The 23,190-nt window shown below is 39.8% G+C and overlaps 1 protein-coding gene across 2 annotated transcripts; it reads left to right on the top strand.

Moving 5' to 3' along the window:
- The first annotated feature begins 851 nt into the window (after window positions 1-851).
- On the top strand, window positions 852-20,222 carry SLC18B1 (solute carrier family 18 member B1). 2 transcript variants are annotated; one of them, XM_048935620.1, is made up of 14 exons: window positions 852-965; window positions 1,381-1,520; window positions 3,185-3,280; window positions 4,956-5,029; window positions 5,889-6,036; window positions 6,604-6,760; window positions 7,896-8,032; window positions 9,572-9,673; window positions 10,547-10,638; window positions 11,370-11,465; window positions 12,210-12,284; window positions 13,593-13,686; window positions 13,784-13,830; window positions 14,321-20,222. In XM_048935620.1, the coding sequence occupies exons 1-14, from the start codon at window positions 920-922 to the stop codon at window positions 14,391-14,393; spliced, it is 1,377 nt and encodes a 458-aa protein (XP_048791577.1). In that variant the 5' UTR covers window positions 852-919; the 3' UTR covers window positions 14,394-20,222. The 2 variants fall into 2 exon arrangements, with proteins under 2 accessions (XP_048791577.1, XP_048791578.1); XM_048935621.1 differs by lacking the exon at window positions 852-965 and adding an exon at window positions 985-1,283 and having other exon boundaries at window positions 14,321-19,076.
- Window positions 20,223-23,190: the final 2,968 nt, after the last annotated feature.

The following is a 23,190-nucleotide window of genomic DNA, read 5'->3' as shown; positions in this document are numbered from 1 at the left end:
TAGCACAGCTAAAATAGTTCTTTTAGGAAGTTGTTACTGGTTTGTCTCCATAGCAATAGATGCTCTGTCTTTCACTGGGGTTTGAAGAGGTCTCCAACTCACTCTTCTCCTTCCTCATTTTCCTCCCCTCTCTGTAGGAACCTGTGCTGACTGCATTGCCCAGTTGCCTTCTTTCCAACTCTAGCCTGGATTTTCTTCCTGCTACTTTATAGCCGTTCATTCTCTAACAACTTTGGCATTCAGCCCTTTTGTTACTGTATACTGTTTTGCTACTCGATGAAGGTTGCGTGGATGATCGCCTAGCAGGCAAATCAGCATTCACACCTGAGCAGTCTGACCACGGTGGTAAAACTTCCAGAGACCACCACCAGGTCGGTCACACAGAATGGAACCCTGTGCCTGGTCCTTTACCACCAAACCGTTGCTCAGCTGGCCTTACTGCAGAGGAGCTCCTGGGCCCTGCAGCCCCTAGCGATCACAGCATCGTGATGCTTACAGGCTGTTGCTGGGACAGGTGTGCGATGTGTGTGGAGGCCGGCTGCTTGCTAGCAGATTGCATGGCGAGGCACAGCACACCTCTTGCAGGGTTCAGTTGGAAGACACGAGTGACGGAGCTCACATAAACCCCTGTGACACCGCGCTGCTCGGGACCCTTGTAGAACTTCCGACATAAATAAAGATTTATCGAAACGGTCGGAATCGAAACCCTAACATCTCAACGCTGCCAACAGCGCTGAGCTCTCCGTGCCCACCGCTCCGACCCCAGCACATCCCACGAACCCCTCGGTCCGCAGTCAGGACGAGCCGCATCCCGAGCATGCTCAGTGGCCGGCGTCTGTCCCTGCCCCGCTGCGTTACCAGCACGCGGCCGCTGCCAGAGGAGGCGGTGCCGGCCATTGCGAACCCGCCGCTCTTCCCCATGGGCAGCCGCGCGGCGGACGGTGCGGGGCCCGATCGGCCGCCAGGTGGGAGTGGGGCCGGCGCCCCGCGGGACGGCTCCTGGAAGGGGCTGCCTCAGCGCGCGGGGCGGCGCTGGGTGCGGGACGGGGCGCTGCGGTGGGTGCCGGTGTCGTGCTTCGTGCAGCCCGCCTGCGGAGCGGGTGCCCCGTGAGGCCGAGCTTGCGGGACAGAGGCTGGAAAGGCTCCGCTGCCGCCGGGCGAAGCGGCTGACACTGAGGGATGGGCACGGGAGTACCGAAACGCGGCTGGGACTGTTTGCTTCGTGTGTCGGGCAGGTGGTGCCTGTGTGCGGTCCTGCTTTACGGAGAAAATACTGCTGCGTGGTGAGGAGGATCGGCGTTTTGCACAGAATTTGATTTCCAAACGTGATTTGTAAATCGTGCTTTTCTCTATCCGGTTTTTTTTTCGTTTTCGTTTAAGAGGATGGCACGCCAGAAGCACCAGGTGAGGAATCGAGTAGGCTTACCAGGCAGCAGCTATTTACCATGCTTGCAGCAGCTTCCATAAACTTCAGCTCAATGATATGCTATTCCATCCTGGGCCCCTTTTTCCCTGGAGAGGTAAACTACCTGTCTGTTCTTTCATTTGTGTTTTTCACCTTGAAGTTTTTAAGAGGATCTTGAGCACTATAGGACCTTTATAGCTGTGCGTGAGCTGTGGTTTACTCTTTGGTTATGGGAATTGGTATCGATGGCCTGGTGCTGGCTAAAATAGCTCAGTGTAAGTAACAATGACCTGGTTCCTGCCCACTGACTTATTTCATTGTCCCCGTGGCTGCAGAGGAGACAGCAAGTAAATGGCTGAGCTACATTCACTTGCTTGGTTTCACATGTGGTCGCTTTGTGCTAAAGCTCCACAGCCATTTCCTGCTGGAGCTTCCCTGCTCTCTCAAGTCTAAGAAACAGGTCTCCCAGCTGGCATCCAGCTCTTAGCGTGGGAGGTAATAGATTAGATAGTGAGTTATAGGGACAAGATAGATTAAAAATAGAAATGAAGTAATTTTTTGCAGTGTTGTTTAACAGTTTGGTGATAGAGCTGAGATTAAAACTCAAGCCATGTCCTGACTTGCATTTCAGTACTTTAATCTCCCAATGACTATTTATTTATTTTTTCCTCTTTGTTAACTCATGCTTGACTATCATTCACTGTGTTAAACTCACTGAATTGCAAGAAAAAATATACTCTCTACTTCTGCTGAGTGACTACAGTGCTTAATAAGGGATGCAAAACATTGTCACAGTGCCTTTGCAGCAGAAATCTACTTCTCTCATGACCAGGTTGTTCCCAATTTTTAAAAGGAATTGTTGAAATTCTTGCCCTTGATATGCCAGCATAAGTGTGCTGTACCAGCTGGATAAGTAAAAAATCTGCTTGACACTTGTTATCATAGAATATTATGAGTTGGAAGGGACCTACAAGGATCACAGAGTTCACTGGAGTCCACATAGGACCACCAAAATCCAAACCCTGTGCCGGAGAGTGCTGTCCTAATGCTCCTTGAACTCTGGTAGTTAGGCCCATGACCACTTGGGGAGCCTGTTATGTGTCCACCTCCCTCTGGTGAAGAGCCTTTCTCTAACTCCCAGTCTGACCCCCCCACCAGCTCAGCTCCGTGCTGTTCCCTTGGGTCCCTTTGCTGTCCCCAGAGAACAGAGCTGTGTGCTTCCCCTCTGCTCCCCTTGTGAGGAACCATAGGCTGACATGAAGCCTCTCTTCCGGCTTCCCTGGTCTGGGCTGAGCAAGCCAAGGGACCTCAGCCGCTCCTCATACACCTTGCCTCTGGACCCTTCACCACCTTTGTATCCTTCCTTTGTGTGCAAAGGTGGGCTACAAAGATGATGAAGGGGAGAACTGATACAGTGAAGTTGACAGACTGCCCTGCTTGCTGCCTTCTCGCTGTGAATGAGATCAAATAACTGAAGGTACAGCCCACCAGCTGGAGCAGTGGGTATAAAGTCTGTTCACCTGATCAGATCAGATGCGGCGCAGCATTTCTGTTCTTTGAGGATTTAATGTTGCTTTTCTTTTGATTATGTGTAGCTTAAGTAGAAGTGGAAGATGTCTTTAAATTGCTGTGAAGTTACCTCGTGAGCACCTGCTGCCTTTGAGAAAAGAAATCGTTTTGTAACTGCACAGACAGAATTAAAAAGAATTTACAAAGTATGAATGTTACTCACCTGAAGGGTTTGCCTCCATCTTTACTTAGTTGTGATCTTTTTTGCAGGCAGAAAAAAAAGGTGCCAATAACACAGTTGTTGGCCTGATTTTTGGATGTTTTGCTTTGGTCAATTTCTTGACTTCTTTAATCTTGGGAAATTATGTAAGTATCATTGAAGCTGTGATTTACTTCTTTGATGACACAGGTTGCTACACAAGGATAATTCTGTGAGGGTGAGAAAAGAAATGTTTCTTCAGGAGCGCCCTTGAAATGTTGTCTGTGGTAACTGGAGCCTGGCCAGTCAGTCTGAATCTGATCTAGGTCTTGTCAGCACAGTTTAAAAATTACTCTTCCACAGTTCCTGAAAGCAGCATAGGGTTTCTGAACTGCAACTGTTGTGTTTTTTTTTTTGTTTTGTTTTTGTGTCCTTTTCTGGTTAACTTTTCTGTTTGCTTCAGAACAATCTATCTGTCCATCAGTCCTCCTTTATTTTATATCTTTCACTAGCCTATATTTTATTTATTTCACTTGTATATATATTCAGTTTTATTTGGCTGTGTTAGTAAGATGGGTTTTTTATTTTTTTTCCCTTTAGTCTGCTTCACCCTTTTTTTTCTGATATGTTGCCTTTTTCTTAGCCTGTCCTTCCATTATGGCACTGTTGCTTAACTCAGTTTCCCCTTTCACTTCATCCAACTGCAACATGAGGTCAATGTCTCCAATTTTTCCAGCTTCAGTTTTCTTGCAGAATCAGTGTTTTTCTCTGGTTGGTTACAGTTACAGATAAGTTACATGTTATATAAGTAAGCACATACATAGAGCACTGTTTTTTATTAATCCTTGGCCAGAACCGTGCTTGAGTTGGGGCTGTTGCAGTTTCACTTTCTTGTTCTTTGGCTGGGCAGTCTCTCCTCTTAGTCATTGGTGATGTTTTGTTCCTGGTGATGAGGTGGCTCATCAGTGTCACACCAGTGCCTTTGCTAAGTCTGCTCTTGGAGCTTGTCATGGTATTTAGCTATGGCACACCCTCACCGAGTATTTCACAGCAGAGAGAGCCACACTCACTTGAGGACAGGTGAAGTGAGCATGTCTTTGCCAATAGAGGTGGGCAGTCCAACAGTCAGAAAACTTGAGGGTTTCAACGAAACTTGGCGTAATAGAGGTTTCAGTATTAGTGGCTGGAACACAAGGATGCTGTCCAGGTCTGAGCAAGACAAACAATCTGAAATACCTACTGTCCTTAGGGTATGTTACAGTGTAACAGCTTGGAATTAGAAGCTCCAGTGTACTTTGTTATTGGATTAAGTTTTCTGTCAGGGCCTGTTCTCAACCTTCACATTAGTGATGAAGTCTGAAAACTGGGTTATTTATCAGGTAACAAATAAAAGACCTGAAGTTACTATGCCTCCTATTCCAAAACTTTATATTATTAAAGGTCTTTAAAATCAGCTTCTGCTGACTCTTCCAAGCCATGTATGAAACGGGTATTGCTGACTTGGCACCGCTGGCTTTACTGGAGGGAGAATGTATTAATTTTAGTTGGTTATGAGGAGTCCTGCAGCAATCTGCTGCCCTGCAGAAGCTGCAACATGCAGCTGTGAAATAGCTAACTGCGCCATTGTCTTACCCAGCTGAAAACTGGGTTAAGTCACTTAACCATTTAGAATATTTTTAGGTTCCGTGTTGTGTGAAGACACACAGGCAGGAGAAGTGTCTCCAGATCTTTTGGTTGTATAGACTGTAAAATAGAGATTTTTTTTCAATCAAGAATGCTTTGATTTCTTAACAGTAACTTTCTGATTGAAATAATAACTTGGAAATTATATTTAATTTACAGCTTACAAAGATTGGAGCAAAATTCATGTTTGTGGCAGGGATGTTTGTTTCTGGATGGGTAACAATTCTATTTGGGTGAGTAATTTTTGTTTGGCTGCTTTGTTGCATTTGTCTTCTAGTTATTTTCATCCAAATGAGAAGACATTCACAAAACAACTGGAAACTCTTGAACATCTTTTAGGTGTTGCTTAAGTCATTTTTTTTGCGTCTGCTTTTATTTATCACTTGTAAAGCCCAATAAATACTTCTCCGTTTCAAGGCTTGTATAGTACTTTGAAAACTAAGGAGAAAATTTCTATAAACAAAAATGTTCCAGAGTTAATGAACTGCAAGAAATCCGCCAAAGTGCAGCAATAAAGGAACTACATATGCATAATATTTTAATTGTTGCTTTCTTAAAACAAACAAACAAAAAACAACAGCAACAACAAAACCAACAACAACAAAAAAACCACCCACAATTGTGAGTGCAAATAAGATTTGCCTGGCATCCAGTGAGGCTAAGCCACTCATTATAGGAAAATAAAAGTATGATTAAAAATTAAGTAAGTAATTTCTTATTAGGTAGTCGTAATTCATTGCATCAGACTCCTTGAATCATTGCTCGGAAGAACTATGAAATACAACAGAAGATGGCATTGTTGTGTGGTTGTTTTTTTTTTTTGGTGGGGAGTTAGGAGACTGTGATTCTTTTTTTCTTCCCTTTTGCAGCATCAAAGAAAGGGGGAAAGGATAAAGATGTCAAAAGAGATTTGATAGGGTTTGAATGGCTATATTGATATGATTTTAAAAAAAATGCAGCAATAGAAAGTATTGTGTGTCTTACAGTTGTGTCCTTTAACTAGTAACAGTGATATTCCTGAGCCATTTTTGGATGACTTGTTGCATCTAGAAAGATCTGCATTTACATCTTTTTTTTTTCTTTTCCCCCTAGAATGTTGGACAAGGTTCCAAGTGGACCAATGTTCATTGGTTTGTGCTTTTTAGTAAGAGCAATGGATGCAATAAGTTTTGCAGCAGCAATGACAGCATCATTTTCAATCCTTGCAAAGGCATTTCCCAATAATATAGCTACTGTCCTGGTAAGTACAAAAAAAACAGTATTACAGCTGAGTACCCGCAATACAGTGGATTAGCTGTAGGCAGTTCTAAAACTGGGAGGATAAAATCTGCTGTCTCACACGCAAATGTATTCAAAGTTATCACATAGTCTTTATATAAGATGCCAGATTGGCTATAATTTAATTAATCTGAGTCTTTCCTACTGCAGTTTCAGTGTTTCCCACCCCTAGTGAGTGAATCTTGATGGCCATTTGTGGAAAAAAAGCTTTAATAGACATGCTCATCTCCATACAGGAGTTCATATTCCCACCCCACCATAGAGGCCATAGTGTAACTCTGCATGTCGGAGAGGGGATCACTTCAGCCTGGGTTGGCCTACAAGTGCTTTCCATCGGTTAAGCATTTGCCCTGCCTCAGGACTTGGACACCTGGGTGGTAGCTGAGTGGCTAACCCTGCAGTGGGTTTGGGTACAGGTGGTTTGAATAACATTCTTTTTGCTATCCCACTTTGTAAAAGTCATCGTAACATTGAAATTTCTCAATATGCTGACTTTTGTTTTTAATCTGCTTTCTTTTCTGTTGTTTAGGGCAGCCTTGAAATTTTTACAGGGCTTGGACTGGTGCTGGGCCCACCTTTAGGTGGCTTTTTGTACCAATCCTTTGGTTATGAGATCCCTTTTGTTACACTGGGATGTGTGGTATTGCTCCTAGTGCCTATGAATATGTGCTTACTACCAAATTATGGTAAGCACCTTTCTCCCTACCTCCTTTTTTACCTTAATTTCTTGTCTATCTAACTGTCCTTTAGAACACTGTTGGTTTCTGGAATCTGATTCAACTCAGAGGGCTGAATTAATTTGCCGTCTTCATCAAGCCCACCTTCTACCAATTGGTGCATGCGGATGGCCTGGAATGAATCCAGCATGTCATGTGTATTTCTGCAGATGCTTAGGACTCTGGAATTAAGCTGAGATATATTTTTTTGTGTGTGTCTCCTTAGCTTCAGAGCCTGTAAAGGGTCAGTGGTATCTGCTTAATATCAGTTTGTTATAGCCAGCTGAAGAAAGGCAGGAGATAGGCTTTGCCTGGGACAAGAGAGCTTGGTGTGTTTGAGGATTTGGTAGTGGGGAAAGAATTACAGTGAGAACAAAACAGGGGATTATTTGTACTGATTGACACCTAATCTGGTTATCATTAATGAATGTTAAAATTAATAAATGCGGGGGTTAACAGAAGTGCTGGAGATCATACACATTTGGTTAAATTTTAGATGATCCAGTTCGGGCAGAAAGATAGCTTGAAGATAAGTCTTTCCACAGGATGGCGATTGAAAGGTTCTGATTTTCTTATGTTCTAATTCTAGGAGAAACAGAGTAACTATAAAATAGTTTTGGGTTTTTTTTTTCCCCCTCATTTTTCTTCTTAAATTCAAAAGCCTTGAAGATTAACTTCACTTACACTGGCTTTTAGAAGAAATTTGCTGTGGTTAACCACATGGCCACTTGAAACTACACTAATAAATGTAGCTCTGAGTTGGTGGATGCAGATGAATGAACTTTAATTTTATGTATGCTCTAAGATGGCAGTCAGCAATTAGAGCACAAACAGCGTCAAGAAGGGAGCCTGACTTAGAAATGATATCCAATAGAGGTACCTTAAGTGAAGCTTCCTGTCTGCAATATGAATTGAACATGTAGGAGATCTGAATTAGTGTTAGTGTACAGATGATATACTAAGAGACTTCATTTTCCCTCCTTTTTTGCTTGTTTTAAATTAAAACGTATGCATGAAATTTTCATTGTATAAGGACTAGTGAAGAAGTAACTGCATTTTCACAATATTTTTATTTCTCCTTTGCCTTTCTTTTCTTTCAAATCAGATTCGATCCCCACCAAGGAGTCATTTTGGAAGCTCGCTCTTCTACCAAAAGTCTTATTTCTCTGTTTTACTATATTTTCTCTAAGTGCATGCTTGGGCTTCTTGGATCCCACAATGTCTCTATTTATCTTAAAGAAGGTAAGTCCTGTTAATGTGCAGGAGAGTCCTAACTTGCAGTGAACAACTGGTAAAAATTGTACTTTAAATTATCCTGAAGAATGTTATGCCTTATTCATTTCAGTTGGTTTAATTAGCTTTCCAAATAATTAGATTTCCAGATTAATTAGATTTCCAAATAATTTACTCCTTTAGTTGACATCAGGAACTTTGAGAATGAGAAAGTTCAGGGCTTTTAAAATACTTGCTTTTTCCACTGAATTGGCTTTCAGCTGCAGAAGCCATTCTCTTAATAGGCAGTTTTTATATGCAAGGGACTTTTTCCTCTTTGCTGAAAGCAAATTCTGTAAAGTTGCAACAGTCATTTTCAGCATCGTGTTTCTTGATGGGGACATGGTGTCACAGCACTGCTTTCACTTACAACAATGCCAGAGAGAAATTGGTTACAACTAGGTAGTTGGCTAGCTGGGTTCTTCAGCACTCGTTAAAAGGCAAATTGTTGTCAGAGGCAATGCAACAGCAAATGTTTTCCTTGCTTTTGATTTACTTTAATATTTCTGTCTAATGTTATTTATTTGTTTTTCCAATAGTGTCTAAAGTAATTAAAAGGGAACGGTTCCTGCATGAAATTAAGCAGTGCTTTTTGAGTTGCTTATTTGTTTTTCTAGGTATAGCATTTTATAAGATGTAGTACTACAGCTACTTTTTCCCTGTCTAGTTCAGCATAAAGTGTACTTATCCAGAATTGAGAAGGCTTGGTGCTAACCTCTTACATCTTTAGAAATGTGAACATGTCTTCTACCACCTAGACAGGATCTGTAATTATTCCACTGTCAAGTAGCGTGCAGTGGTGTGACTGCTGCTTTTTCCCTGCTCTGTGCTAGCAGGTGCTTGCTGTGAAAGGGCTGCAGCGTTCTTGGCAAGTATTCTAACCACAGAATTAGAGTTATTATCATGTTTTTGCATATGGAGAGGAAATACTGAATGTTTATGTAGTTCATGCCACATGAAACACCTTGGAATACATTCTAGCTGTTAAAGCATTCATTTGAGAGTATGCATTTGGTTCATTATGTATTTTGTTTCAACATAGAGATGTTGCTGCATTATGAAAATGTAGTCCTTGGAGTGTTTCTTATTCAGTTTAAAGTCTTTCTTTGGTTCAAAAGCCATTGTTGTGTTTTACAGAACTACTTTCTTTTAAGAAAGAAAGTAGTTAGCAGTGGGTGCCTATGGTTTTTATGCTTTTCTAAATGAAGATATAATTGAAGATTGGAGATGTAAAGATTAAATCCGTTTAAATTTCAGTGTATGAAATACCTGTTTCAGACATGCCAGATATCAGCGTTAAGGTCCTGTGTGCTGGTGTAGAGATACTGGGAAGGAAACTAGCTTCACTGACTTCAAATACTTGACAAACATCTGTATGAGATCAATAAAATATGTAAAACTCTTAATAGATTTCATTTATTTGACCTAAAATATAATTCTTGGATTGTCCTTTAGTTAATGTAACTTGTATGGCTTGTGTTGTTTTGTTGTGTTTTTTCCTTTACATAGTTCAAACTCCCAGCTGGATATGTGGGCTTAGTGTTCCTGGGTTTGGCACTCTCATACTCCTTGTCTTCTCCCCTCCTTGGACTCCTAAGTGACAAAATGCCAGTGAGTACTGTCCCGATTGCTTGTTTAGTGGTGATGATGTGCTCTATACATTTAGCTGAAAGTGGAGGACCTCCCATATTGAAGTAATGTACAATGACCTGCTGTTGTGAAGAGATCTGTGTTTCAGGACCTTGCAGGTGCATTGAATAATGCCAACTTAAGGTTGCATTTGCAAGGTCTGGATTGTACAAGAACAGACGAAATTGTACAGGACACTGATTAAGTTGAAATGTACTGAGTTTTCTTTTGATGAACTAAGCACAGTGTTTCCAGCTTGTACAGAACAGACTGTTAAAATGTGTTACGAACAAAAGCATGTTATTCATGCTTTTGTTCGCATCTGATTTGTATCCACTTTTGAGAAGAGTAAGATTTATGTAAATCTGCCTTGTTGACAATCACTACTAACTGATCGAGGAAAACTGGGCTTTGAATAATTTCTATGAAGAGCGATGACAGTTCTGGTTGTTTTGGGGGTTTGTTTGTTTGTTTCCTGACTGAAGCTAATAATGACTTTGTATATGAGAACTGGTTGCAGTGCTGTACTATGTTTCTTCTGCTAAGGAAGAATGAGACCTAGAATATTTTTCCAACAGAGCAGCACCTTTTTTCGGTATTCTGAAATCTCTGTTCTAAGCACTGCTGACAGTGATTGCTTTGGTGACAAGAAAACATGAATTTAGTGTTTCTTAATATTGTTTAGAAATTGTGAATTGCTAGTTTATTTGTAATGATGGTCTGTAGACCAGCAGTACTTTTTAAAAGATGAAGATTTAGAAGAGGAGTATTAGATTTTATTAGAATTAGTATTACAAAATAGCTGCATTACATATTCACATTTTTAAACTGCATGCTTCTTCCTTTCTTTCACAGCACCTCAGGAAATGGCTGCTGGTGTCAGGAGGCCTAGTAACAGCCATGTGCTTTTTCTTGTTAGGACCTGCTCCTGTACTGCACATTGAAAGGTTGTGAATTGCCTCTTCTTGAACCTGTCTCCTGAAGCAATGTTTTAGTCTTTGCTAGCATGGCCATTATTGTGTTTGTCCACGAATCTATGTTTAGCACCTCTGACCTTGAAACAGTATGTTTTTCACTTCTAACCCAAGACTTTAAATGTAAATCAGTGAAAGTACCTGAAAATTGAGGTGTAGCTAAGGTAGAAATGATAACATTTTTAAATAGATCCTTTTTCTAAGTATTTTGTTAATATGTTTATATGTTTGCTCGTGTTAACGCGTGTGTTGAGAAGAGTGCTGCTTTTTTATTTTCCTTGCCTCCTGGTTCCATGGCACTTCTACTTCAGCAAAACAAAGTCCTCTTTCTGTCTTATTTTTCAATCTTCTCAATTTCATCAGTGTTCATTAACTATGGGTTTTACATGTGTAGTTGTATTACTAAATTAAGCTCATCTGTCCACCACTTCTCTTGTGTGTTCCTCTTAAAATCAGCTATTTTTTGATGGAGAAATACTGAAACTGAGCATGCAACACTGAAATGCTTTGTTGAAGTCTTTTTTGTTTGTTTGTTTTAAAGCACAAGGATTTATTTTCATGTCTAAGTGTTAGGGCAATTCTTTTTGGCTTCAGGAAAGTCAGTTTTGTGTTCAATCAGTGTGATTTGACATAACAGCAATCAGTCAAACGGTGTCTTGATCTGAAAAGAATCTTCAGCTGTTTTTTAAATGCCTCTTTTGCAGTCAGTTGTGGATGTTTGTCCTAGTGCTGGTTTTCCTTGGCTTTTCCCTTGGAATGAGTGCTATCCCAGTATTTCCAGAGATACTGCAGTGTGCATAGTAAGTAAATGTCCAGTGTATCTTCCATGCTACTAATTGTAGGAAGCTCAAGATGTAACTTATTTTCAGAGGTGAATGCAAAGTGGGTTTTTGGTGTGGCTATTTTCCCGTCTTGAGACCAAAGCAGTGAGTAATAATTACATGCTTCTTCCACTACTTTTTTTGTCCTATATTTTTGTGGCTGAGTGTCCCATTTACACAGTCATATTGCAAGTAAATTTTTGTAGATGTGTACTTCTGCACTACTGGCACAGTTAATAGACTTATAATCTCATAGTTAGGGGTGACTCGTGTGTGGTTTCATATACACAGGACTTATTTCACCTTCTGAAGAACATTAGTCCACAGTGTGAACTGGATTTTCAGTCTGCGTTGGCATTTTGCCAACAACTGGCAAGTTGCACTTGCTTGAGGTACAAAGTCTGTGATGTGGCTTGACAGCAATGCCCTAGAAGGGTCTTGATTTACTTTTGTAAGTATGATCCCCTTGAAGCAAGGTCTTTCCTTCTTAAAAGCCACCTATCGTTGTTTTACACTTGCCGTATGAAATATGGAGGCTGAGTGATGGTGTTAGAAGTCTGCCCAGGAAGACATGAGAGATAAGTAGCATTGCAGCCTTCTAGAAAAACAGCAAAGAAAGTACTGGATAAACAAATGTAATTCCACCAAACCCATTTTAGGGGGAGGATGTAGATTGAGACACAGTAATGGTTGTGCATCTCTAATTGTGCTGTCTCCCTGCAGTGAAAATGGATTTGAAGAAGGCTTGAGTCTACTGGGGCTGGTGTCTGGGCTCTTTAATGCTGTGTGGTCCCTTGGGTATGTATGCAGTCACCTTTTAATAGGCTACAGTGTTTGGTTGTTCTTCACTATTGCCATGTGAAAACATGCTGAATTCCAATTGTGGTCACTGTGTTGACTTCCATTCAAGAGATTCTTGCCAAATGTGTAGTGGATGTGTTGAAATAAGGCTTTTATCCTGCAAGGGAATGGACTTGTCTACCTTTAAAATGCCTTCATATAAAAAAACCTGCCCTGATTAAATGGGTGTTAGTTTGCCCTCTTTAATGGTTATTTTTGTTGCCACTGAAACCTTTGGTGTTTATTATAGACATAAGTAGACTGTTTTTTTTTTATTATTATTATTTTTTTCTCCTCCTGCATTTACCTTTTTTTATGTTCTGCATGGAACACTCTGTTCTCTTTCGACTACAGCCATTATTCAGGGTCTGTTTTTGTAGAGCTTAGCACAGTGTTCCTGAATTTCTTACCCAGTGGTTGTCACAGAAATGAGTGAAAGATGCTACTGATCTGAATAACTTTCCAAAGTTGTTAGTGAGAAATGAACCCCTCTTTTGGCGGCCACTTTCACAATATTCTGTCAGTCTGTGTAGTCTTCTGTGGCTGCAGATGGGTTTCAGTTGCACAATTTTTATAAGATAAACAGGACATCTAGCACTCAAGTTATTTGGTGTACAGGGTTCAGTACAGATAGATGCAGTATGAAGTTAATAAAACTCAGTTTTGTGCTGCTGCTGAGCATGCTGTTATTATGGCTGGCTTCCAGGAAATCTCTTCTTGTACAGAGTTTCATCCCTTACTGTAGCAAATGACAGAATCATGTAGGACTTTTTTGCATAACCTTTCATGGCATTCTTAGGCTGACACAGAGGAGCCAAGATTTACATACAGCTCAACCTTGTGAGCACAGTAATGAGAACCATAACCATCACACTGTGCCTTTCCACCTGCTTATATCCATCTATTTCCAGATTTGGATGGTTTAAATTTTGAGAGATGAGGGTTTAAATTTCTTTTATGGTAGAAGGTGTCTGTGTAGGTGCTGTTAGAACACTGTAGTTAATGGAGCTCCCAAGACATGCAGGATACAGAAAAGAGTGCATTTAGCATTCTAATGTATGTCCTGTCTACAGCTGAGGAGACAACTTAGTAGATTTATTGGGGCCATGACAAACAGTTAATACTTGCTGCAGAAGTCAGCTTCTTTGTTGATGAGGAAAGAATCAATGGAGGAAGGCCACAAAGTGCAATAAAACCTGTGCAAATAATACAATCTGTACCTTTTATTTATTTGGGATATCTGCACCTGTTTTTGCTTTGTTACAGGGCATTTGTAGGTCCCACTTTAGGAGGATTTCTAAATGAAAAGCTGGGTTTTGAATGGGCGTCAGCCATCCAAGGAGGATGGGCAGTGTTAAGTGTAAGTGATAAATGTTTTGCTTTTCGTATATGTTGCACTTAAGAGCTGTTGCATAAGGTTGTTATTATTATGATTGTAACTGACCATTTTCTCAAAGGGACTTGCAATTGGAATATTTTATATTGCTGAGGCCACAAGGAAAAGGTATGTGGAGTTATTCTTTGTTTTACTTAAAGCTGTATAAAGCAGATGTTTGGAAGCCACGCTTCTGTTTCTTCTTCACTACCAATCTGATATTAAATGACAGAATGAGCAGTAAAAGTATTGCTTACATACATCTCTATTCTTTACTAAATCCTTACTGACCTAAACAGAGACCTGAACTAGGTCTTGCCTTTTCTCTACGTGCAATTGGACTTTACTGTGACATTATTGGACTTTACTGTTATATTAAGGGTTAAATCCCACTGATGGCTCCTTCAGAAGGATATCTGTGAATTATGTCAGTAGAGACAAGGGGTGTGAAAGTAGTACTACGTAGTTCTGCACTATGCTAAGGAAACAAATTCAATGATCCACTTAGCTCTTTCCATATCTTGTGTGAGTTTTATGTTATAATATTGGTACTACATAGAAATATCTACAGAATGTTAAACCTGTTTCTCCCCTCCTATTCCTTTCCTTCTGCGAACAGCTCCAGTTCCAGCCTGCAAAACCCTTCTAGTGATAATGAAGAAAGAACTCATCTACTGGGTAGTGAAACATAGCCAGAAATGAGTTTGATTCTCTGTTTGTTATTGTAGTTTAACTTAGTGTTGAAGTGAGCGGGCTTAACAGTGTTTTGTTGTTGTGGTCTTGGGATACATGATCTCCCTAATGAATGACCAGTTGTGGTTTAGTTGGAGCTGCATCACTGTTTTGAAACACTAAACACTGACTGCCTTTCTTTTGGAAGTCCTCACATGGATTGGCTGCACTGATAAGTAACCTTCAAATGTCAGCCTGTTTAATTGTATTCTGTATACAGTGTACCACTGTATGTGAAGAGGTGCATTTTTAAATGTCTGGCTACTGTACTTGAGCCTGCTGTGCATTACTCTCAGATAAAGCTACTATTTTGCTACTATGATTTTTCTCTATTCTTTTTTTAGAAGAAAGACTATCTTGTAATACCTTAACTGACACTGTAAAATTTTGAAACAGAATTTTGAAGTGGCAAAGCATTTAAGCATAATGCTGTTTTCAATAAAACAACTTCTTTTTTTCCTAAGTTCTGTGAATTTTCTTGAACAGGAAAAGTCTTTGTGTCTGCTAGCATTTATAATATACAAAAGTGCCTGAAAATGAGAAGTAAACATCTCCATGCAGAATTGATTTCCAGTCTTGGAGGAGATGGGGTACTCCAAGTGTGTGTGTGTGTGTGTGTGTACACATACATTCCTCTAACATGTGGAAGCCTAGGTTAGTCTGTGAGATAACTGTTTTGCTAGTAAATGCCAGCTGCAGTGTTTGTCCCAGTTGCCTGTGCAATAAGTGTGTCTATCAGAAGTCTAGGGTCAACAGAGAGGAAAAAAATCTCCTTCTAGATACTAAGCACAAAAGGTGATGTGAACTGAGATATGGACATGCCCAGCAAACTGACTCTAGATTTTTAGAATTCAGTTGTGGCATGAGTCTTAGTTTGTCCTTGAACCCAGAACTAGGCCCTGGAAGAGGTACTCTGTGCTATCCATTTGTCTCATAGATAAGGAAAATGGTTTACCCCTAGGTTTGCAATCAACTTTTTTGTAGTGAGTAGCCAGTGGAATTTACATGAAAAATTTTCTGCCAGAGCTCTTTTTTGGGTACTAATGAGAAAAACTGCTGTGAGAGAGCTGAATAGGGTGCCAAAAAGCAGAAAAGCAATGGCTTTCTGTTTGTGTCTGGTATTAGATCTTTCTGAAATCTAGAGTGTACCACTCAGCCTGTTTTAAAATGCCAGTCCTGCCCTTACTGTGGGTGAGGCAGGTGAGAGGGAACTGAGAAAACTAGAGATAAATGCAAAGGGTACAAGGTACAAATCCATAGAAATGAGATTTCATTCACTCTGAGAAATCACCCACTTTCCTACCTGATTTGTGCTGCTAGGAGTTGAAGTGGTAAGGATTTACAAGAACACAAATGTCACTGAAAATAATGAGCTGTCCTGCAGCCCACGAGCTTCTCCAGTTGTCCAGTAGAAACAGTAGAAAATTAACAGGTCTGGCACTACATCTTCTCTCTCCCTTCTTTCATGTTTGCAGTAGAAGTTAAAAAAACAAACAAATAAAAAAACCCACAACCTAAATTGAGGTCCTGGTTTCCAGATCTGTTCTTCAGATTAACTCTCAAACCTCCTGCTGTGATTATCTAGGAGTCCAGGAACTATGGTTGAAGAGCAGTGGAATCTCCTATGGAAAACTGAGTGCTCCCATGTCTGGTGCTGTTATTCTGTCATCCAATGGCAGGTCTAAATACCCAGTTTGCTTTATTAGTGTAGTCGTACAGTCTAAAATTGTGAATAAATACAATGCATAAGTAAACTCATTTGGAGCAGTGCTGAGCTGGTGGTGGCACCATTCGCATCCAAACAGCAGTGCTGACCTCAGGGCCAGTTCCCTGCCCACACCCTACTAGATCTGCGTGTGCTTTTTTTTTTTTTTCCCTCAGGTTTCCCAAACTGGCTTTCTTCTGCTGTGACCTGGGCTTACATTAACCTACCTTCCCACAGCAATGATGTGTTTGAATAGTTCGCTAATCTGGCCAGCAGTGTTTCTTCAATTGCTGCACAGCAGTGACTTCTGTATCAGTAGCGTAATGCAGATTGCTCAATGCTCGCAACTCTCTGACCTTTCGTTTTGGGAGGTTTTTGACACATGGGGATTGTGTTGCATGGTGTCGACTTCCTAGCACTTCAAGGAACTCACAGGTTTCTGCAAGACCTTCCTTATTAAAGTTCCCTGTCTTTGCTTGCCCCTGTCCTCCTCTTGGGTGACTTCAGGTTTCAGGTATGGGGCTTTTGAGGTCTCATAGCTTTGCTGTGGTTTTGGTGCTGTCTGCTCCTGATGCCTGGGCCTCAGACAGCAATGTCACAGCTGCCTACAAGCAGTGTGCACTTGTCAGAGGACAGAGAAATGTCTGCTTCTCCTGAGGAGGCCTTGTTGTTGATGGCAGAAATATGGATATTTTGGAAGCGGCTGTCAATGAAGCAGCAGGTAGGTATTATGACTTAATTAGAGCCATTCATTTTGGTAAATGCTTGTCAACTACGGAGAGGGGGGGAGATGTTGTCTTTTGTTTTTCTGTGTCAATACTAGGATGCCTGTATTGTTGTGACTCCTGAAGATGGTATTTGTGGCTGGGTCTTCATGGGGAGAACAGTATATGCTTATCTTGAGAATATTCCAGACCCCCAGGTGGACTGCATTCCATGTACTGATTCTGAAAGGTATAATCTTTGCTACAGAAGGGGAACAGTACAGTTGAGAAAAACAACTGCATTGAGGATTGCTTATGCATATCATTTAAAATGTCTTGGGGCAACTGTTAGAGGAAGAGAATTTAGACTTTGTTAGTTGCCATAGATAGCTTCAGACGACTTCCTAGATTTTTTTTTTTTTCCGTAAATCTTTTTCACTTTAATTCTTAGAAAAGTTTATTTCTTCATAGAAAATGTGTGTATTAGTATGCTCATGAAGATCAAGATTTATATAAAAGAAATAATGGCCATTTAATGTTAACATATTTTACTTCCTTCAAATTAAAGTGTGGTATTGTTCTGACCCAGTTCTTTTTGACATCACTGCATTATAAAGGGAAGGAAGCTCAAGTTTTATTTTTCCTTAATAAATTGTACCATTTTTAGTGGCTTACAAGGAGGCTGCGGGAAGATCTCTTTGGTCCCTCCAGCAGCCTGAAAGGAGGTTGCAGTGAGAATGGTGTCTCTCTCCTTTCCTCAGGTAACAAGCGATGGAACAAGAGGAAACAGTCTCAAGTTGTGCTAGAGGATGTTTATGCTGGACATGAGGAAGTATTCCTTCATGGAAAAGGGTGATCAGGCGTAGGAATGAACTGCTCAAGTGTTGAAGAGATGTGTGATCGGTGCACTGAGTTTATTGATGAGACCTGGTAGATCAGGTTGATGGTTGGACATGATGATTCTGAAAGGCTTTTCCAGCCCGGTGGCACTAAGATTCTGTGAATTTATGAAAGATAATGGAGCACAATGTAGAAGAAACAAATTCTGAGCTACATCATGATAGCAGCTGAATCAAGAGCTGAAGCAGAATGCTAAGATCTCCTCAGATGTCAAGGTCACATCATTGTTCTACAGGACAGCAGCAAAAAAGAGAACTAGAAGGTGCAGAGATTAACTTTCACTATGAGGAAACTGCTGTGTTCCTCAGTTATTTGATTTAAGATAAAGCCAGAGTTTCAGCATTCTAAGCTTTGAAACACAAAACCGCTGCCTCCTGTTGAACAATGGAAAACAATTGTATGAAAAGCAACTAAACTAAACTAAACTGATTATTTTAGTGGTCTTTAGTTTTAGTTTTGGCATTTATACTGTTTTTGATGTCTTATTTCCTTCCCTCCATGCTGATTTGCCTGACCAGTACAGAAAAGACTGAGCTGTGCTGGCAAGGAATTATTCCATCTACGTGGTTGTGAATATGGGGAACCAGAAGCCATGTAAGTTCAGTGATCCAAGGTAACCAAGAGTGATGGTTACTACCAGTACAATACCAACATTGTCTTTGATTCCAAAAGGAAACTGGTGGCTTGTTATCACAAGGTACAACAATTCTATGAAGTTCAGGAACTGGATGATACGTGGGTAATGAAAAATGTGGAATAAAGGCTACTTCTCAGGCTTAAGTGTACTTGTACATAGAGTCGTTATTTAGCAGACATCAGCAAGGAAAAGTCACTCCTTTAAGATACCTTCACTTCTGCTATTCTTTAATTAATAGCAAGTAATGAAATGAAATTTAATCAAAACTCTTAGGACCATCTATTTTTAGTGTTTATCAGTTGGAAGTAGCATGAAGCATTAAAACTTTAACTTCCTGAACTCCTGCTAAGTAGAAATCTCTTTCACTTCTGTAAATCAGGATCACAGATATTTGTGCTTAATTCCTCTTGCAATGGTTTGAATTTTCCTTTTCAAAATTAAGTAACATGTTCACAAAACATATTCTCAATTACTTGTATTTAAGTGAATGAATGCTATAATTAATATTATTGATTCCAACCATTTGATTCCTTTTCTAAAATACTTTTCTGTCAACAAACAATACATCCTTTTTTTGTGACAGAAACAGTTTAATTGCCCAAAGGATCCAGAATTTTTGACTTCCGATGCATCCTTTGGATACTTTGGCGTCTTCACTTGTGCAGACATACTCTTTTGTAATCCAGCTATGGTTTTGGTGAGCACATTTCAGATTGTCAACATTCTATTTTCAACTGCTTCTGTTAATAACTCTCCCACTTTTGTTGGTGATCCAGTTCCACTCAGGTATGGGAATGCATGTCAATTTTCTCTCAGCAAATGCACACAACTCTTCTTTGGATACAAAAGGTACTATGATATTTGTCTTGTTCAGAAGGAAAACATTTATGTATTTGTAACTCTGTTGTCCTGACCTGAAATACCCATAACTTTTGGGCATACATACAAATGTAAACAGGATTAAGACTTCTACAAATAAAGAGGAAATCAAAATGTGATATATAGCAACTCAGAAATGTTTAAGATAGCTGGAGTACCTTTGGTGCCTTTTAAAGTGATAATTCCTGAGATTTCATGTGTGTGATTGGTTCTTCATCTTCTGACTCACAGAAGTGGCGCTCATCAATGTTTTGTTCGTGTTAAGGCCCAAACTTTTTTTCTCCACTAGGTGGAAGCATAGTGCTAAGCAATGCTCCTGAGAGTCTGGTAAACTACAGAAAGTTCTCTTTGCAGGCTCTTCACTGTGCAGTTTTCTTGAAAGGATGGTAGAAGTAAAGCACAGATTTAATGTTTTCAGAATGAGAGAAACTTACTGGTGCTGCTAAAAAGTATCCTTAAAAATTACCCTTGAAATAAAAGCAAATACAAGCTGTATCTATTCTCAGTAATTGATGACTGTAAGCCAGACAACTCATATTGTTTATAGATAGTTTTACTCTTGGCTTTAAAGATACATTTACATGAAGAGCTTGCATAGGAATGTGACTTTTGGTAATTTAATTCTTTACAGGTAATGTTTTTTACTCAATAACATTAGTGTTCACTTTAATCAGAAGCACTCCTTTTTCAAGTGGATCTAGTGGATTTCTAGTGGAGCTAAACTTAAGAAGAAACGTACATCTTCAACTACTTAAATCCTATCTTACAGCATAGTGTACTAATTTTGTGACTTACAGTACAAGAAACATCAGAGTTCCTTTTACTTCTCATTGATAGCAAAAAAGCTTTAGATCAGGACTGTAGTCTGTGAAGACCTGATTTAGTTTCAGAACAGTCCAGTAGACATGTTTAGCTAGAAAAGTCTGCTGACTTGTGCTTTCTTTCAGATCAAAAGCTTACTGGTTTTGTGGGGGGGGGGGGGCCGGGGGAGTGGTACTTATGCCCCAAATGGTCTGAGAGCATACTATTATAATACAAAAACAGGAAACAGTCACCTTCTGGTGACAGAACTGAGTTTGTGCCCTTGTCTGTCTCCTGACTATCTTTCTGCTGTTGACTGGAAGTTGTATGACAGCAGTATCAGACAGTTTCCACCAAATGAGAATTATTTCAGCGTAGTTGTGTACCACATTCTCTTATTTTTCACTGAACTCAACCTGAAGGAAATCATTCCATTTGCCAGAAGGACTTTTGTTGCCACCTGAGTTGCAAGATGTCAGACAAGCAGGAAGATGAAATTTCATGTACTAGGTGACTTTGATAGACACATGTTGTTGAAGGAGAGTATTATATGCAGGTAATAGTTTTCTATTTGGACAGCAGGAAGGTTGGAATATTCTATTTACAGACCCTTTGTATTTGTCCCATTTTTGATTGAGGTGGTTCAAGAAGAGGCATTTTTAGGCCTCTTTCAAAACTACTTCATGAGACATGTTAACATGAATGATGTTGATCTCATTTTTCTGTTTATATTATGATAATATCATAGTCATGAAAGTCAAGACCCTGAATTGATCTTTGCTCTAACATGCTAAGGTTTCTCTTGTATGTTTATGAAAGGCAGAGAAGATGTTAGAGTTCTCACTGACTTCATATGGATGCTCTTCTCACAGGAGAGAGATACTTTCTGCTGTGGATTTTGCCACTGTGCTAATGTTATTTTCTAATGCATAATTATCTTTCAAAATGAAGAAACTAAATATGGATATAATGTTTATATCCACATGGCTTGTCAGCATAGTGGTTATTTTAAGTTTTTCTGCTAGGCTTTTTTTTTAATGTGTTAGATTTTTGTACCTTTCTTACTATCTTTCTGTATGTTTTCTTACTATCAACTTACAGCTCTTGTTTTGTGAAAGCTGACTGATATTTTTGCTTTTCAGTATCCTCTTCTGCACAGATATGCACGCCTGAAGTGTAGGAGCATAGAACTGAGCTTGTGTTGGTAGCCAGCAGTGACCACACAGACCAAGTTTGCCATGTTCTCCCTCAGCAGCATGTTTGCCACTAACTACATCTTTCTACAAGTCTTGTACAGTGGTGTGCAGCTGGCCCCTGGGGAATTTGAGGTAATAAGATACCCTTTGGAGTTGTCATTCATGTAGTATGAATGATTAAAAAGGCACTGCAAGACATGGAATTTAGTGCCCTCAATTTCTGTAAGTAGCTCAAGTTCAGGGCAGCTTTGTTTGTCTGGTTTTGCTAGTTGAATTTGTACAGCCTCTTGGTCAATCCAAATCCCTCAACCCCTGACCGAATAACTGGAACTCTTATGGACTGATAGAAAATTCACAGATCAACCCATATGTCCACCTAAGTCTCTTAGAATAAAATCTTTCCCAAGACAGAAATATTGTATGGTTTCTATTTAGGCATAGTAACTCTGTATAAGTGATTCATACACATTGCATTCACACAGATTGCTATGTCTTTTTTCTAAGACATCTTTCAACCAGGTCAACATTAATGAGTATATTATTTTGTGTTTGTCATACAATAATATTGCTTAGTTGATGTTCCTTTTTTCTTTACTTTTCCATAACTAGATGCTAACTGATGGACCTCTGATACGCTGGTCTGGTACATCCTAGCCAGTTTTGAATGTAGTGCTCTTTGGGAGATGGTATGAAAAGGACCCTCTGCATGCTCCAAGCTTCACCACAATATCACTGCAGATGCTCTTAAGATTCTGCTTGTTTCTCTGGTACTAACTATAATATTAATTGATTTTAATTAATGCCAATACACACAATTATAATGGAAATTATTTCTTAAATTGCCCTAACAACATAGTCATCGCACACTGATTTGTGTACTTAATCTTGCAACAAAATGAATTACTCTGCTGGACAGTTCTGTGTCTGTTTTTGTATGATAGCTTAGAATTGTCATAGACTTGACCTTGATCCCACTGGGGGAAGTAAATCCTGTTGACTTCAGTAGCATGAAATCCAGACCCAGAATAGAGGATACTGGCCCAATAACAAAAGATTTTTAACCATCTGAATTATTTTAGGGAGATGTATCAAAGTCAGTTCCACAACACTGTTCAGCCACATATCTGAGCAAGCCCCTTCCTAAACCAGATAAGAGTAATGAAAACTTTGAAGGCAGGTGGCTGAACTTTTAAGTTATCATCTACTTGTAAAAAGAAAACAAGAATATTGCTTCAAAATCAGATAGTCAGCTCAGCACTGTGTAATATGTTGGCATGCCATGCCCTAAATTGCAGTTGTGGGAGGCTACTTGATCTTCCTGGATACAGTTTTACAATGTGGAAAATTTCTGTTCCACAAAGCTATTGATAATTATCACCTTTTCTAAGCAGTTAGGTGGAGCTGTAATAAAAATCCTGAAAAGGAGCAACTTCACAGGATGTATCAGTCTCCCAGATGAAATGGTTGCTGATACTGATGTGTCAAGGCTGCATGCAGGTGTTGACACAAGCTAGCAGCATGAACAGATTACTTACCCATAGGCCAAGAGGGTGCACTGGATTACTTTGTGTGTACTGGCTAAGATTTTTATATGATGTAAACTCTACAGCTTATTTTTCAGGTTTGTTTTTGGAAGAAAAAAAAGAAAGAAAACAACATTGTTTGCATTTAATCTGTTCAAAATAATAATAAAAAAAAATTAGAGGTGTAAAGGTGTAAAATGCTTTGCGTTTGAACAAAATGATGTGGTAAAAATAAGATTTTACTTTGTAGCTGTATTAAATAGTAACCGTGTGCAATTGATATAGTGGAGGTGGAAAACACACTGCTTGTTATGAAAAGGTACAGTGTCTCAGCATGTGTATCTCTGCCTCAGGACTTGGTATCCTGTTTCAGAGCCGCACCACAACTATGTGCAGTGGTTAAAATAGGAGG

The sequence above is a fragment of the Lagopus muta genome, chromosome 2 (assembly GCF_023343835.1).
Source record: "Lagopus muta isolate bLagMut1 chromosome 2, bLagMut1 primary, whole genome shotgun sequence".
Lineage (NCBI taxonomy): Eukaryota > Metazoa > Chordata > Aves > Galliformes > Phasianidae > Lagopus > Lagopus muta.
Note: the sequence above shows the minus strand (reverse complement) of the source record. Positions and strands in the feature narration are given on the sequence as shown.